This window comes from Chenopodium quinoa, unplaced genomic scaffold (genome assembly GCF_001683475.1).
Source record: "Chenopodium quinoa cultivar QQ74 unplaced genomic scaffold, ASM168347v1, whole genome shotgun sequence".
NCBI classification, from domain to species: Eukaryota; Viridiplantae; Streptophyta; class Magnoliopsida; order Caryophyllales; family Amaranthaceae; genus Chenopodium; species Chenopodium quinoa.
In genome coordinates, this window is record NW_018745030.1 from 59,303 (window position 1) to 72,446 (window position 13,144).

General features: G+C 44.0%; 1 protein-coding gene across 1 annotated transcript; it reads left to right on the forward strand.

The window, feature by feature from the left end:
• The first annotated feature begins 12,452 nt into the window (after positions 1 to 12,452).
• Positions 12,453 to 13,096, forward strand: LOC110709103. Its single transcript, XM_021887318.1, has 2 exons — positions 12,453 to 12,635; positions 12,776 to 13,096. The coding sequence occupies exons 1-2, from the start codon at positions 12,471 to 12,473 to the stop codon at positions 13,076 to 13,078; spliced, it is 468 nt and encodes a 155-aa protein (XP_021743010.1). The 5' UTR covers positions 12,453 to 12,470; the 3' UTR covers positions 13,079 to 13,096.
• The last annotated feature ends 48 nt before the right edge of the window (positions 13,097 to 13,144 follow it).

The following is a 13,144-nucleotide window of genomic DNA, read 5'->3' on the forward strand; positions in this document are numbered from 1 at the left end:
AAGCGCACCAAATACCCTCAGATGATGAGGAGAAGGGGGAGAACCAGGAGGCTCCGTCTGCAGGCAAAAGTGACCCCTCAGCGGCAGTATGCCAATCTTTGTTTTTTTAATTTTCTTTTTATTCAGTGGTTGTATGCCAAAACTTGCTTTTTCCGGCCTCCGTGCCAAGTATTTGTGCTTTTACCGGCTATGGAGCCGGGTTAATTAACAATTTCTTTCTCCCGGACGGGTTCCGGTTAACATTTGATCCATTACAACCATTTGGTTGGATGGACTTATGAATTGCACCGACTAATTCGGTTTTGATCATTTGAATTTTTAATTTTCTCCTATCTTATCAAAAGCATGCGGCGATTTCTTGCCTAACTAGTCAGTAGTCCGGCTGTCCTTGCCCCTGGACGGCTGTGTGATTGGTTTCAATTGGAGCATGATATGTTTGTAAGTCAATCAATCACAGTAGTGATTGCCCCAAACCAAGTGCATAGCCGTACACCAACAGGCGTTTCGGTCACTACACAGACGACTTATGCCCGTCTTGGTAGAGATTTCATAGCCATTGAACTCTTGCCCCAATTGGGGTGAGGTGCAATTTTAAAATAAATAACCTAAGTGAGAACTTCAGCCGGTTTTATGAGTTGACCAATTTGGTCGTTCAATTTTTGTCGTCTGCATGGATACATAGAACCGACAGATAATCTGTTCTCTGCGACGATTGCACCCGGAGGGGTGTCGCCGGACGCCTTTGTCCATGTTGGGACAGGAGATTTTATAAAAATAGCAACCATCCGGCCATTTTAGCCTCTTGTCCTGTTTGAGACCAGTTGTGTAGCCACTAAACGTTTTTGTGCTTAGTTTCTTAATCAGTGTTGAATTTACACTAAGTATCGAACTTATTTTTTTAAGCATACGAGTCTGTCTGGGTAATATCCAGACGGACAGGCAAATATTTGATCATACTAAGTATCAAACTTAGTTAGATAAATGGAGAATCCGTCTGAGTATTACCCAGGCGGATAGTCAAGCAGTTGAATAAACAAAGTATCAAACTTAAATAAACAAGAGATCGGAGTATTACCCAGGCGGACAAACAAATGTAACCTTCACTAAGTATCGAACTTAGTTAGGTAAATGGGGAATTTGCCTGGATATTACCCGGATGGATAATCAAACGATAATTTTGCAAACAAAGTCTGAATCTTCATTAACTGACTCACTGTTTACAAAAAGTTTACATTCTCAGAAGTACTTTTTTAGATTGTCTACATTCCAAGTTCTAGGCAGGCGCCTGCCGTCTGGAGTTTCCAGGCGGTAGGTGCCGTCCCTTACTTCTTCATACATCCGGTAGGGGCCTTCCCAATTTGGGGTTAGCTTTCCCAGCTCATTGGCCCTACCGGTTGCCTCCATTTTTCGTAACACTAAGTCGTCAACTTTCAAAGGACGCTTGTGTACTTTTTTGTTGTAGGCTCTCGTCATTCTCAGACGGTAAATCTCATGACGCAAGGCGGCATTGCCCCTGCGTTCTGGGAGTGAATCCAATGCCAGGCGCATTGCTTCCCAGTTTTCCTCTTCATCATACAGCATGACTCTGAGAGTCGGCTCGTAATGTTCGATGGGCAAGACGGCTTCAGCACCGTAAAGCATGAGAAATGGGGTTTCACCGGTTGCCCCCTTCGCTGTTGTCCGGATGGCCCACAGGACATGGATTAATTCTTCTGCCCATAAGCCACCGGCTCTTTCTATGTTCTTTTTAATGCCGTCTGAGATGAGTTTGTTGAAAGCTTCAACTTGGCCGTTTGCTTGGGGCCGGCCAACAGATGCGAAATAGCTTGAGATCCCCTGATCTCCCAACCAAGTTTTTAGCTGAGGCGTCTCAAACTGAGGACCATTATCAAACACCATAGACATGGGTACCCCGTACCGGGTGATAACATTCTTCCAGATGAAGGAAATTATGTCTGAGGTCTTGATGTTTTTGACCGCCTCAGCCTCCACCCACTTGGTGAAGTAATCCACAGCCACCAAGATGTAGCGCTTTCCGCCTGGAGCAGGCGTGTAAGGACCTAGAATGTCCATGCCCCATTTTGCAAACGGGATTGGGCTGTGGATGGCCGTCAGATTAGTAGCCGGACGGTGAATGAGTTTGCCAAATTTTTGGCACTTGTCACATTTCTTCACCAACTCCTTGGCGTCTGCCTCAAGAGTGGGCCAAAAGTAATGTCGTCTGGTTCTGACGGCTAGGGACCTGCCGCCTATGTGAGAGGCGCAGAATCCCGAGTGCAAGTCTTCGAGAACTTCTTTCCCCTTTTCTGGGGTGACACACTTCAACAAAGGCTTCAGAAACCCCGCCTTGAAGAGTTCTCCATTTTTCAACTCGAATCTTGCAGCTCGCTTTTTCAGGACGGCTGCTTCCTGTGGCGAATCAGGAAGTGTGCCCTCTGAGAGATAGGCCCGGATGCCATCCATCCAGGTAGAGCTTCGGTCCAGAATTCCAACGGGATCCTCATAGATGCTTCTCTTTTCAAGAACTTCTCAGAAGACTGACCGAGGCGTATCATGGCAGGCGGAAGATGCCAGCTTTGACAATGCATCCGCCTGGTTGTTTTCCGACCTAGGCACCTGATTCAGCCGGAATTCCTCAAGTGCCTTGGTCTCTTCTTTGACTGGCTGAAGATATTTAATCATAGCCGGATGGGTAGCCTCAAAACTTCCCTCATACTGGCTAACAACCAATTGACAATCAGAGTAGGCGTCAATTTTCATGGCCCCTGCCGCCTTACACATGCGTATGCCGGCTAGCAGGGCTTCATATTCCGCCTCATTGTTAGAGGCCTGAAACTCGAAGCGTAGTGCATATTCAAATCTGTCTCCTTCAGGAGACTCATAAATTACGCCTGCACCACTGCCGTTCTTTGTAGAGCTCCCGTCTACGTACACTTTCCAAACCTGATCAAGATTATCCGGAGCCACCGGACGAGTCATTTCCACAATGAAGTCGGCAAACGCCTGACCTTTCACTGCCTTTCTTGGTTCGTAAGTGATTTCAAGGCTCTGCATTTCAATAGCCCATTTCAAAATTCTCCCGGATGAGTCCAAGGTAGACATTGGCCGCTTGAGTGGCTGGTCTGTGTAAATCACCACCGGATGTGCCAAAAAGTAAGGCTTCAATTTTTTGAATGCCATATACAAAGCAAGGCCAAAATTTTCAACCATGGGGTACCGGAGTTCAGCATTTTTAAGAACATGGCTAATGAAGTAAACCGGGAGCTACACGCCGTCTCGCTCAGCAAGGAGAACGGCACTGAGGGCATGGTCTGAGACGGCTAAATACATGTACAACGTCTCCCTAGGAAAAGGTGACCAACCTAGGAAGAGAATGTAAATTCTCTTTCAACCTCTTGAACGCCGCCTCAGCATCATCCCCCCATTCAAATATGGTCTTCTTCCTGATTGCTTGGAAGAAGTAGAGGCATTTGTCACCTGACCGGCTGAGGAACCTCCCCAGGGCGGCCAGACAACCGGTGAGTTTCTGAACTTCCTTAACAGAGCGGGGTGACTTCATGTCAATCACCGCCTGTATCTTTTCGGGGTTAGCCTCTATCCCCCTTTGATCAATCAGGAATCCGAGAAACTTCCCAGACTCAACACCAAAGACGCATTTCTTAGGATTTAACATAACCTTATGCCGCCTGAGGGTGGTGAATGTTTCTCGGAGATCAGCAAGGTGATCCGTCTGTAGCTTGGATTTGACTATCATGTCATCAATGTACGCCTCCACATTTCTCCCAATCTGATTAATGAAGACCGTATTAATCATCCGTTGGAAAGTGGCAGGCGCATTTTTCAAGCCAAACGACATCACAGTATAACAGAATAGCCCCTGATCAGTGACAAAGGCCGTCTTCTCTTGATCTTTCTTCCACAGGGGTATCTGATGGAAGCCGGAGTAGGCATCCATAAAGCTCATCAAGGCGTGACCGACTGTAGAATCGACCAGACTGTCGATCTTTGGAAGCGGATAACTGTCCTTTGGACACGCCTTGTTGAGGTCTGTGTAATCAACACACATGCGCAAGGTCCCATTCGGTTTCTTCACAAGGACCACATTGGCCACCCAGTCGGGGAAATTACAAGGCCGAATGAACCTGGCGTCTAGCAGCTTTTTGACTTCGGCAGCTGCCGCCTGACTTCTTTTGTCGCCGTGGTTTCTTTTCTTTTGCCGGATGGGCTTCTTTTTGGGGTCCACGGCGAATTTGTGGACAACAAGATCCGAGCTGACGCCTGGCATCTCTTCCACTTCAAAGGCAAAAATGTCTTTGAATTCCTTCAATAGAAGATGCAAGCTTGCACCCAAGGTAGCATGAGCAACCGTCCCAACCTTAACAGTACGTTCTGGACGGCTGTCGTCCAGAACGAGATCAATGCTTTCGCCAGCCGGTTGGGGACGGAGCTCATCTGGCCGTTCACCGGTCAGTGATTGCTATTTTTTCTCTTTTTTCACCTCCACCAGCAGAGGAGCCTTTCTTTTCTTTCCGGCTGCTGGTGGGGCAGGAGCTGGGTCGGCATCCTTGACATTGTCAAGGTCTATTGGTTCCTGACCGCCTGGGGCCACGGTATCTCGGACGGCTGAGAGATAGCACTCTCGGGCCGTCTTCTGATCCCCATTCAAGGAACCAACAGAGCCGTCATCCCTCTCGTACTTGATGTGCATGAGGGACGAGATGATTACTGCCTTGGCTACGTTGAGGGTTGGCCTGCCAAGAATGTTGTTATAGGCGGTCAACTCCTCAACGACCAAGGATCTAACGACAATATGTCGTCCCTGGCCTTTCTCTCCCAGCCGGATGGGTAAGTCAATTCTCCCGGCTGGGTAGACCATCCCACCCCCAAAACCAACTAAGGGGTGGGTGACCGGATACATGCTGCTGACGTTGTATTTCAGCTTTTGCAGGCACCGGAGATTGATGATGTCTGATGAGCTGCCGGTGTCTATAAGGATCCGTCCAACCAGCTGATTGGCAACCTTACATTCAATGACCACCGGGTCATCATGCGGGCGGCGAACGCTGCCCCTATCCTTCTCAGTGATCAAGACGTCTGGGAAGGGGGAGCTGGCTTCCGCCTGTTCATCATCATCTTTGTCCATCTTTCGATGATGACTCTTGGTGCCCCGGATGGTAAGGCCACCACATGAGAACCCGCCTGCTATAGTGTAGACCGACTCCTTATCGGTATCCGAGCTACTAGTAGGCTGGGGGGTAGTCTTGGAGGACTGACCCTTGTTTTTCTTTTTTGCCCCGGCTGGGGACTTAGAAATGTAGGACTTCAACAGCCCTTTGTCAGCCGGACGGTCCAACGCCCGCTGAAGACTGAAGCAGTCGTTGGTGTCATGGCCGACCTCCTCATGGAACTGACAAAATTTATTTTTGTTCCGTGACTGGACAGAACTCTTCATAGGATTCGGCTTCTCAATGGACAGCTGGTCCTTTACCTCCATGAGGATGGAGTTGCAATCTTTGTTAAACTCGTACTTGGGGACGTACGGTTTAAACTCTTTCTTTTTCTTCTGGGACGGCTGGTCAGAATCTGTAACCGCCCAAACTTCTTTTCTTTTCTTTCTCTCTTCTTTGTTTTTAGCCGGCTGAGCTGACCGGCTGTCTTTCTGTTTGTCAAACTTCTTGGAGTCCGACTGGTTACCAGGCGAGCAGAGGTCGGTAGCTTGAATGTAGATTTCCGCCTCCCTCAAAGCCGCCTGTAGGGTGAAAGCCCCTTTTCTGACTAGGTCGAACTTAAAGGTCGACCCGTCTCTCAGTCCTTTAAAAAAGTCTGTAAAAGCTACCTCGTCAGACAGTCCTTGAATCTGAATTCTTATCAGATTGAACCGCCTGACATATGAGCGCATCCCTTCTCTCTCTCCCTGCTTAACAGTGCTCAAATCAAGGCTTGTTTTCTTAGCAGGGATGTTCATTGAGAAGTTGGAAGCAAACAGGAAGGCGAGCTTCCTGAAGCTATCGATGGACCCGGCTGGCAGATTGCCAAACCATTGTTGGGCAATGCCCTTCAATGTAGTCGGGAAACACCGACACCACGTGGCATCATCCAACCCCTGCAGATACATGAGGTTGGTGTACGCCATGAGGTGGTCTTCCGGGTTGGAGGTACCGTCATAGGTACCAACCAACACATTCTTAACCTTGGCCGGCTGAGCCGCCTCGGTTATCTCCCGAGTGAACGCTGAAGGTTGTTCACCCAGGCGCAGCAGGCGAAGCTGCCAGTCCAATGGTTGGACGTTTGGGTATGCCTCCTGACCCCTTAAGAAGGCCGGCTGCATGAAGTGAGGAGGATACTGCCCGTAGGCCTGAGTAGGCACATACGGGACAACTCCGATCATATGAGGGCCAGTATGGACGGTATTTCCGCCCGTCTGACTCTCATGCAAGGAAGGTGCACTTCCTGTAGAAATGTTATTGAAGCTGTCTGGGAAATTCGACGTTGAAGCCGACTCAGACAGCGATTGATTTCTCTTCCGATTGATGATCTCCCGGGCATCAATAGTTGATTTTTTACTTCTCACCGGCTGTTGAGGCCGGCGAGTGTTGTTGGTATTGTTCCCATGAAGGAGAATCTTTAACCAATCAATGGTCCCGGCTGCCTTCTCCTTTGGATGGGGAGTGGGCTGCCGGTTTCTGACTGACTTCCCCTTCCCTGGAGGAGTCTTCTTCGCCGACTGGCCTTTACTTGGACTAACCCGACTCTTGGTGATCAGCTTTGTGATTTCACCCTTGAAACTCGTCATGAACCTCATGAGTTCGTCTCGGGTGACAGGGGCTGATCCTTATGCCGTTTGGGTTGCCCCATCCGGCTGTCCAGTGGGCCTGCTCGGACCCGCCTGGGAGGCACCCCGCTCCAGAGTTTCCCTGGACCGGATGTGCTTGACTCTGAGAGAGCCGTCTTCGGCTGTAGAGGTTTTGACCTGAGGATCCTCATCCTCCTCATGGTCTGTAAAGACTTCTGGGTCTTCGCCCAGACGGTTAGGGGGTACAAACTCTTGAACCATCTTCGAGGCACTCTCCCCACAGACGGCGCCAAATGTTTTGGGTGTTTTTGTCCCTCGGGAGAGTTACAACACGAAGACTGATCCGGGGTGAGCTGTACCTGCAAAACAAATGGAGACACCAGTTGGGTGGTGCTCCGCCTCCAACGCACAAGTTAGAAACTTGAAGGGAGAAAAAAGGTGCGGAAATTTAGGTAGGGATCTGCTCGGATTCCAAGCTCAGGATGTCTCTATCAAAGAGTAAAATGTGTAATAAATGATAAAACGTGCCCTCAAAATGAAGGACATCTCCCTATTTATAGGGTCATTGGGAATTGTGCCCCTGATTAGGTCACTGAACCCTAATCATTGGTGGGCTACGCCGTTTTGCGGCATTATCGGGATTTGGGCCTGAAGGCCGCCTTTTCCCTTAATTTCTGGAATGACACGTGTCGAGCAGGGATTGATCAATTTTGGACCAATTTGGGGCTGACACGTGTCTCTCTGATTGGGCCACGTGGCAGGGTGAAATTACCCTAAACAGCTTGAGCTTTGAATTGGGTTATAAATTGTGCTATAGTGTGGACTAGCAAATCTACAAATTGGCTTAGAAGTAGGGATGTCAATGGATCTGGACCCGACCCGGATCCGTGGATCTTGATCCGTTTTTCACGGATCTGGGTCTTCAAATTTTGGACCCGACGGATCCGGGTCGGATCCGGGTCCTGCTGATAAAAAACGGATCTGGATCTGGGTCTGGGCCCTAGACCCGGATCCAGATCCGTGAACCCGTTTTTTTATTTTTCCTATTAAAAAAAACTAAAATTATTTATTTCTTTATTAAAAATATTGATAATGTTAGTAATGATAAAGATTAACCCTTTCAAGAGATGAATTTTGGATGCTCATATTATATACATCATCGTTGTTTTTTCACTAGCTCATATGTAAGATCGTATTTTTATTTTGTTTATAATTTTAATTCAAAATATGAGTGTATAAGTTGGTTAACTTGGGGTTGAACTTAATAACCAACAACGTAAGTTTGAAATAATTTTTTTGACCCGAACATTACATTTATTGCAAAAAATTAGGCAAATTATATTGGACTCGTTTTGGACCCGAATCCGGACCCGGATCCGTTTTACCCAACGGATCTAGATCCGGGTCTTTATTTTCTAGACCCGATGGATCCGGGTCGGATCTGGATCCAATATACAAAAACGGATCTGCATCCGGGTCCATCCGGACCCGGTCCAGATCCGACCCGTTGCCATCCCTACTTAGAAGAAATAACATTGGACCTTTGGAGGATGTGGATGATACTTTAGACTTGGTAATCTTATATATGAATGTGAAGCATCAAACCATGAACTTTAGGCCTTTTACAATGTGAAAATTGGCTTTTGGGCTTGGACGCCTACATGAGGTAGGAGTCTCATAACTTGGAGTAAGAGAAGAAGAAGGATAATTCTTATGCCTTTCATGAGATGGATGAGGACATTCATGAGGAGGTATATGATGATTTTGTTGTTAAATGATTATTTGTACTCGGAATATTTGAGGTCTTAATGACCCTAATAAAGTTAGTGAAGTTAGGAGGTTGGTAAGTCATAATAAAATCAATATTATGGTTACCTTAGAAACTAGAGTCAGATTTAAGAATGTGGCTAGAATTCGAAATAAATTTGGGGCTTGGTGGCTTTGGTCTGATAACTATTGTCATAGTCCTAAAGGGAGGATTTGGGTGGGCTGGGATAATAATAGATGTGTTGATGTAAAATGTGTGATGAAGCATGAGCAATTTTTACATTGCGAACCATTTGATCAGACTAGTAAGTTTTGTAGTATGTTTATTGCTATCTATAGGTTGCATTCTATTTAAAATAGGAAGGCTTTGTGGAGAAGTCTGTTAGATTTGGCTCCTAGTTATGAAAATTTGCCTTGGCTTCTCTCTGGTGATTTTAATGCGGTTCTCTATTCAAGTGATAGGGTTACTGGTAATCCTGTTACTAATGCTAAAACTCATTTGATCAATTTTTTTCTGCTTCTGGTATTGATGAGCTTCAAAGTATTGGTCACTTTTTCTCTTGGAATAACAAGGGGTTTGGTGACAATAGGGTTATGAGCAAAATTGATAGAGCTTTGGGGAATACTGTTTGGATGCAAGAGATGGAAAATGTTGAAGTTGAGTATCTTAACTTTGATATTTCTGATCATACTGCTTTTCTTATTGGCTGTGGGGTGGATATTAGACATGGAGGGAGACCTTTTAAATTATTTAATACTATGAGTGATCATAGTACCTTTGGTCAGGTTGTTTTGGCTAGTTGGCAGGAAGATTGTATAGGTTTTCCTATGCGACATGTGAGGACTAAGCTGAAAAGATTACAAGTGCACTTGAAGACCTTGCATAGAAAGAATTTGGAATTACTTCCAAAATTGAGCAAGCTAGGATTGATCTTGATAATATTCAGTCTCAGCTAGTGTAGACACCTAAAAATGTCTCCCCAGAATCAAACCCGTTGATGAACACCTTTCACCGTCATTATTGTTCGAGTTGAGTATTTAATATTTGGAGTGCTTAAATTCATGTTCTATCCAATATATTTCATGAACCAATCCAATTTCTAGCTCATTTCCCTAAACCATAACCTATTTTCCACTTTTCTTGTCCACATCGCAAAACTGAGAGAAACTGATTTTATGGTTATAAAATTTTGATCCAATTATTATTTTGTTGGATAGGCCTTTAAATAAGCTTTCCAACCATATATCATAAGCCCAATTCCGAGCTATAACGAAAAAGATATGAGCAAAACACTAAACTCGGCCTAAAACCGACACCCTTCCACTAAAACGGCAATATCTTAAAATATACATATTATTTTGACTTGATTCCAATTGGTTGATAAGTAGACTTGATAATATTTCCAATGATATATTATATGTCTTATTCCGAGTTACAGATCAAAAGTTATGATTATTTTAAAAACGGGTAAAAAACTGAAATTACCGCGCAGCAGCAAAAATGCCGCGACGCGGCAAAAGCTGACGTGACACGGGGGTGATTCCCGTGAGACGGTGCCCATTTTTGTATTTCTGCAAATTTTTCCCCCGTGTCACGGTGCAATTTCCCGTGTCACGGTGCCCATTCCGTGACACGGGAATATTCCATGTAATTTTCGCATACTTTTTACACCGTGACACGGCATACTGCACTGTGCCACGGTGGACAATGCCGTGTGACAGCATTTCTTCCCGTGTCACGGTGCACATCCCATGCCACGGGATTGCTCCGTGTTTTCTCCGCGTAATCCCTAAACGCGTTTTCACTTCCCGTAACCTAAATATTTCCCGTGTCACGCAAATTTGTACCGTGTCACGGGAAAATTTCCCGTCTGACGGTGGGATTTCCCGTGTCACGGTACACTTTTCCGTGTCGCAGGATACTTTTTTAGGGTTTTTATCATTTTAGGGTTCCGTGTGCTCCCTCAATACATTTTCCCTATAAATAGGACCCCCCCCCCTTTCTGCAGTTCGGGGCACCAATAATCATTCTCTCTAACCTTACACCAAAAATCGTTCTCTTCTCCCTCTTTAACCTAATTTCTAGCCTCATTTTTCTTCCATAATAATTCCCCTAAGCACTCCAAGGAGTCTATACTTAACCCGAGGTTCCGTCCTTAAACCAAGGCGTGAAAGGTACAAATAACTGAGGGTTTGGACCAAATTAACTCTACTTTTTATTTAATTTAATTTAATAATTTTCATTTGCTTTTATATTTTTATTGATGTTACTAACAGTTTATTCATGATGTAGCAAATTAAAGGAACGCGCGGAATGTGAGTAATTAATCAATTTAATTACTCTTATTTTATTTTAATATTGCTATTATCATGATTAGGGTTATTTTATATTTGATTTGACTAACGCTATTATTGTTAAATTGCTTCTGTAGACACCTAAAAATGTCTCCCCAAAACCAAACCCGATGATAAATAACCTTTCACCGCCACTATTGGTCGGGTTTAGTATTTAATCCCGAGAGTGCTTAAAAAATCGTATTTTATTAAATTCATACTTTTGAAAGCTCCATGGATTAGTCTTGATGTTTGGTAAAAGCATAGTTTTAATTTTAGCCCAAGCTTATTAATTAATTTTAAGCCCAAAACTTTTTTTATTTTATTATTTTATTATTTGTTTTTGGCCCAAACATTTTATTTATTTTTATTTTATTATTTTAGCCCGAATAATAAAAGTCAGAAAAAAGCCCGAAATTATCAATCGGCACTTTAAAAGCCGAAAGGAATTAGGGTTAAAAATGAATTTAGACGGAAAAATGGACTGGAACTGACCGTGTCACGGTACAGCCTGACCGTGTCACGGGAACCTATCCCGTCTGACGGTAAGACTTCCCGTGACACGGGAGGCCTGCCGTGACACGGGAAGTTCCGTGTCCTTTCCGCGTTTTCCGTTCCGTTTTCTGAAAATTTTCCGCGTCACTCCAAAACTGTACCGTGTCACGGGAAAGTGTACCATCTGACGGTACAGTCTAACCGTGTCACGGTACAGTCTGACCGTGTCACGGGATACTTTTTTAGGGTTTTTATCATTTTAGGGTTCCGTGTGCTCCCTCAGCACATTTTCCCTATAAATACCCCCTCATTTCTGATGTACGGGGCAACCAGAATTCTATGATTCTTATTTTCTCTCTTCTATGCTATTAACCTAAACACTAGCCTACCCTTTTCACTTCAAAATTCCTTCTTCAAGCACTCAAAGGAGTCCATATTTTACTCGAGGTTCTGTCCTTAAGCCAAGGCGTGAAAAGTAGAATCGTTTGAGGGTTTGACCCCAAAATCAACTTTATTTTATTTAATTTAATTTAGTTATTGTTTTATTATTTCCTTGAAGTTACTAACTCGTTTATTATTTTGTAGTTGCAAACAAACAGATTCAAAGTAAGGATTATGCTCTTTTTTTTTAGGGAAATTTGCCCAAAATAACACGAACTTTGGCCGGTTCGCCAATAATAACACCACCTTTGAGTTATTCCAAAATAACACCAACTTTGGGGGGTGTCTTCCAAAAATGGTACAAAAAAAATGGTAACCGGATTTAGGAGGTAATATTGCTGACGTGTGTTATGTCTTTGCCAGGTTGTGCGTTGCTTCCCCTTAACCATCCAACGTGTTCTTTCTTCTTCTTTATAACCGTTAGAAAAAAATGCCAAGCCCTTTATTCTTCCTTCTTCTTCATTCTTTGTTGTTCCTCTCTCAGTAGTCGTTGCTCCATCTTCTTCCTCTGTTTCTTTGTTTTCCTCTCTCTTAATTTGTTGCTCCTTCTTCATCTTCAAGTTCTTTGTTTTCCTCTGCTCTTCATCTCTCTTTAATCGTTCGTGTTGTATCAATTTTAGTGCTCTTAAAAAATTAATCAATGGCTACAAGAAGGTCAATTTCGAACCAATCATGTTCATCCTCTAGCATAAAAAGGATGGGTAATTCGAAAATTCGTTGCAATTGTGGGAATGAAGCTTTGATTAAAACTGTGAGAAAAGGCCCTAATTTGGGGATGAAGTTCTACGGCTGCCCTATGTGGCCAGTAAGTTGTGATTGATTGTCCTATGTTTATTGCATCTTTTTTTGTTTATTGCATCTTTTTTTGTTTATTGTAATTTGGGGATATGTAATTGTAATTACCCTAATTTGGTGTTGTTTATTGTTCATATTTACTGGATGCAGGACACTCAATGTGATTTTTTCAAGTGGGTGAATGAGCAGGCTGAGATGGAAGATTATGAAGTGAAGTTGTTGGAAAAGGAAACCGTAATTGGTGAGTTACAGGTTGAACAAAAAATCGCACATGAGAAAATAAAGAAATTGCAATTAAAGAAAGGAAAATTGGAGGAAGACATCATAGGGTTGAAGAATGAAATAGTTGTAATGAAGATTGATTTAATGAAGTGTGGTAGGAATGAAAAAACGTTGTACTTAGCATTGTTGTTTTCTTGGTTGTTGTTTGGTGTTGTAATCTTCCTTTATTGATTAAGGAAGAAATGAGGATGTATGTTGAATGTTTTATGTGGAAATAAAAAGCAATCAGTGTAATTG

Excerpts from the sequence above, each read along its gene's own strand:
- LOC110709103 (XM_021887318.1), top strand. The coding sequence starts at position 12,471 with ATGGCTACAAGAAGGTCAATTTCGAACCAATCATGTTCATCCTCTAGC. Across the intron at positions 12,636-12,775 it reads ACGGCTGCCCTATGTGGCCA|GACACTCAATGTGATTTTTT; the intron begins GTAAGTTGTGAT and ends TACTGGATGCAG.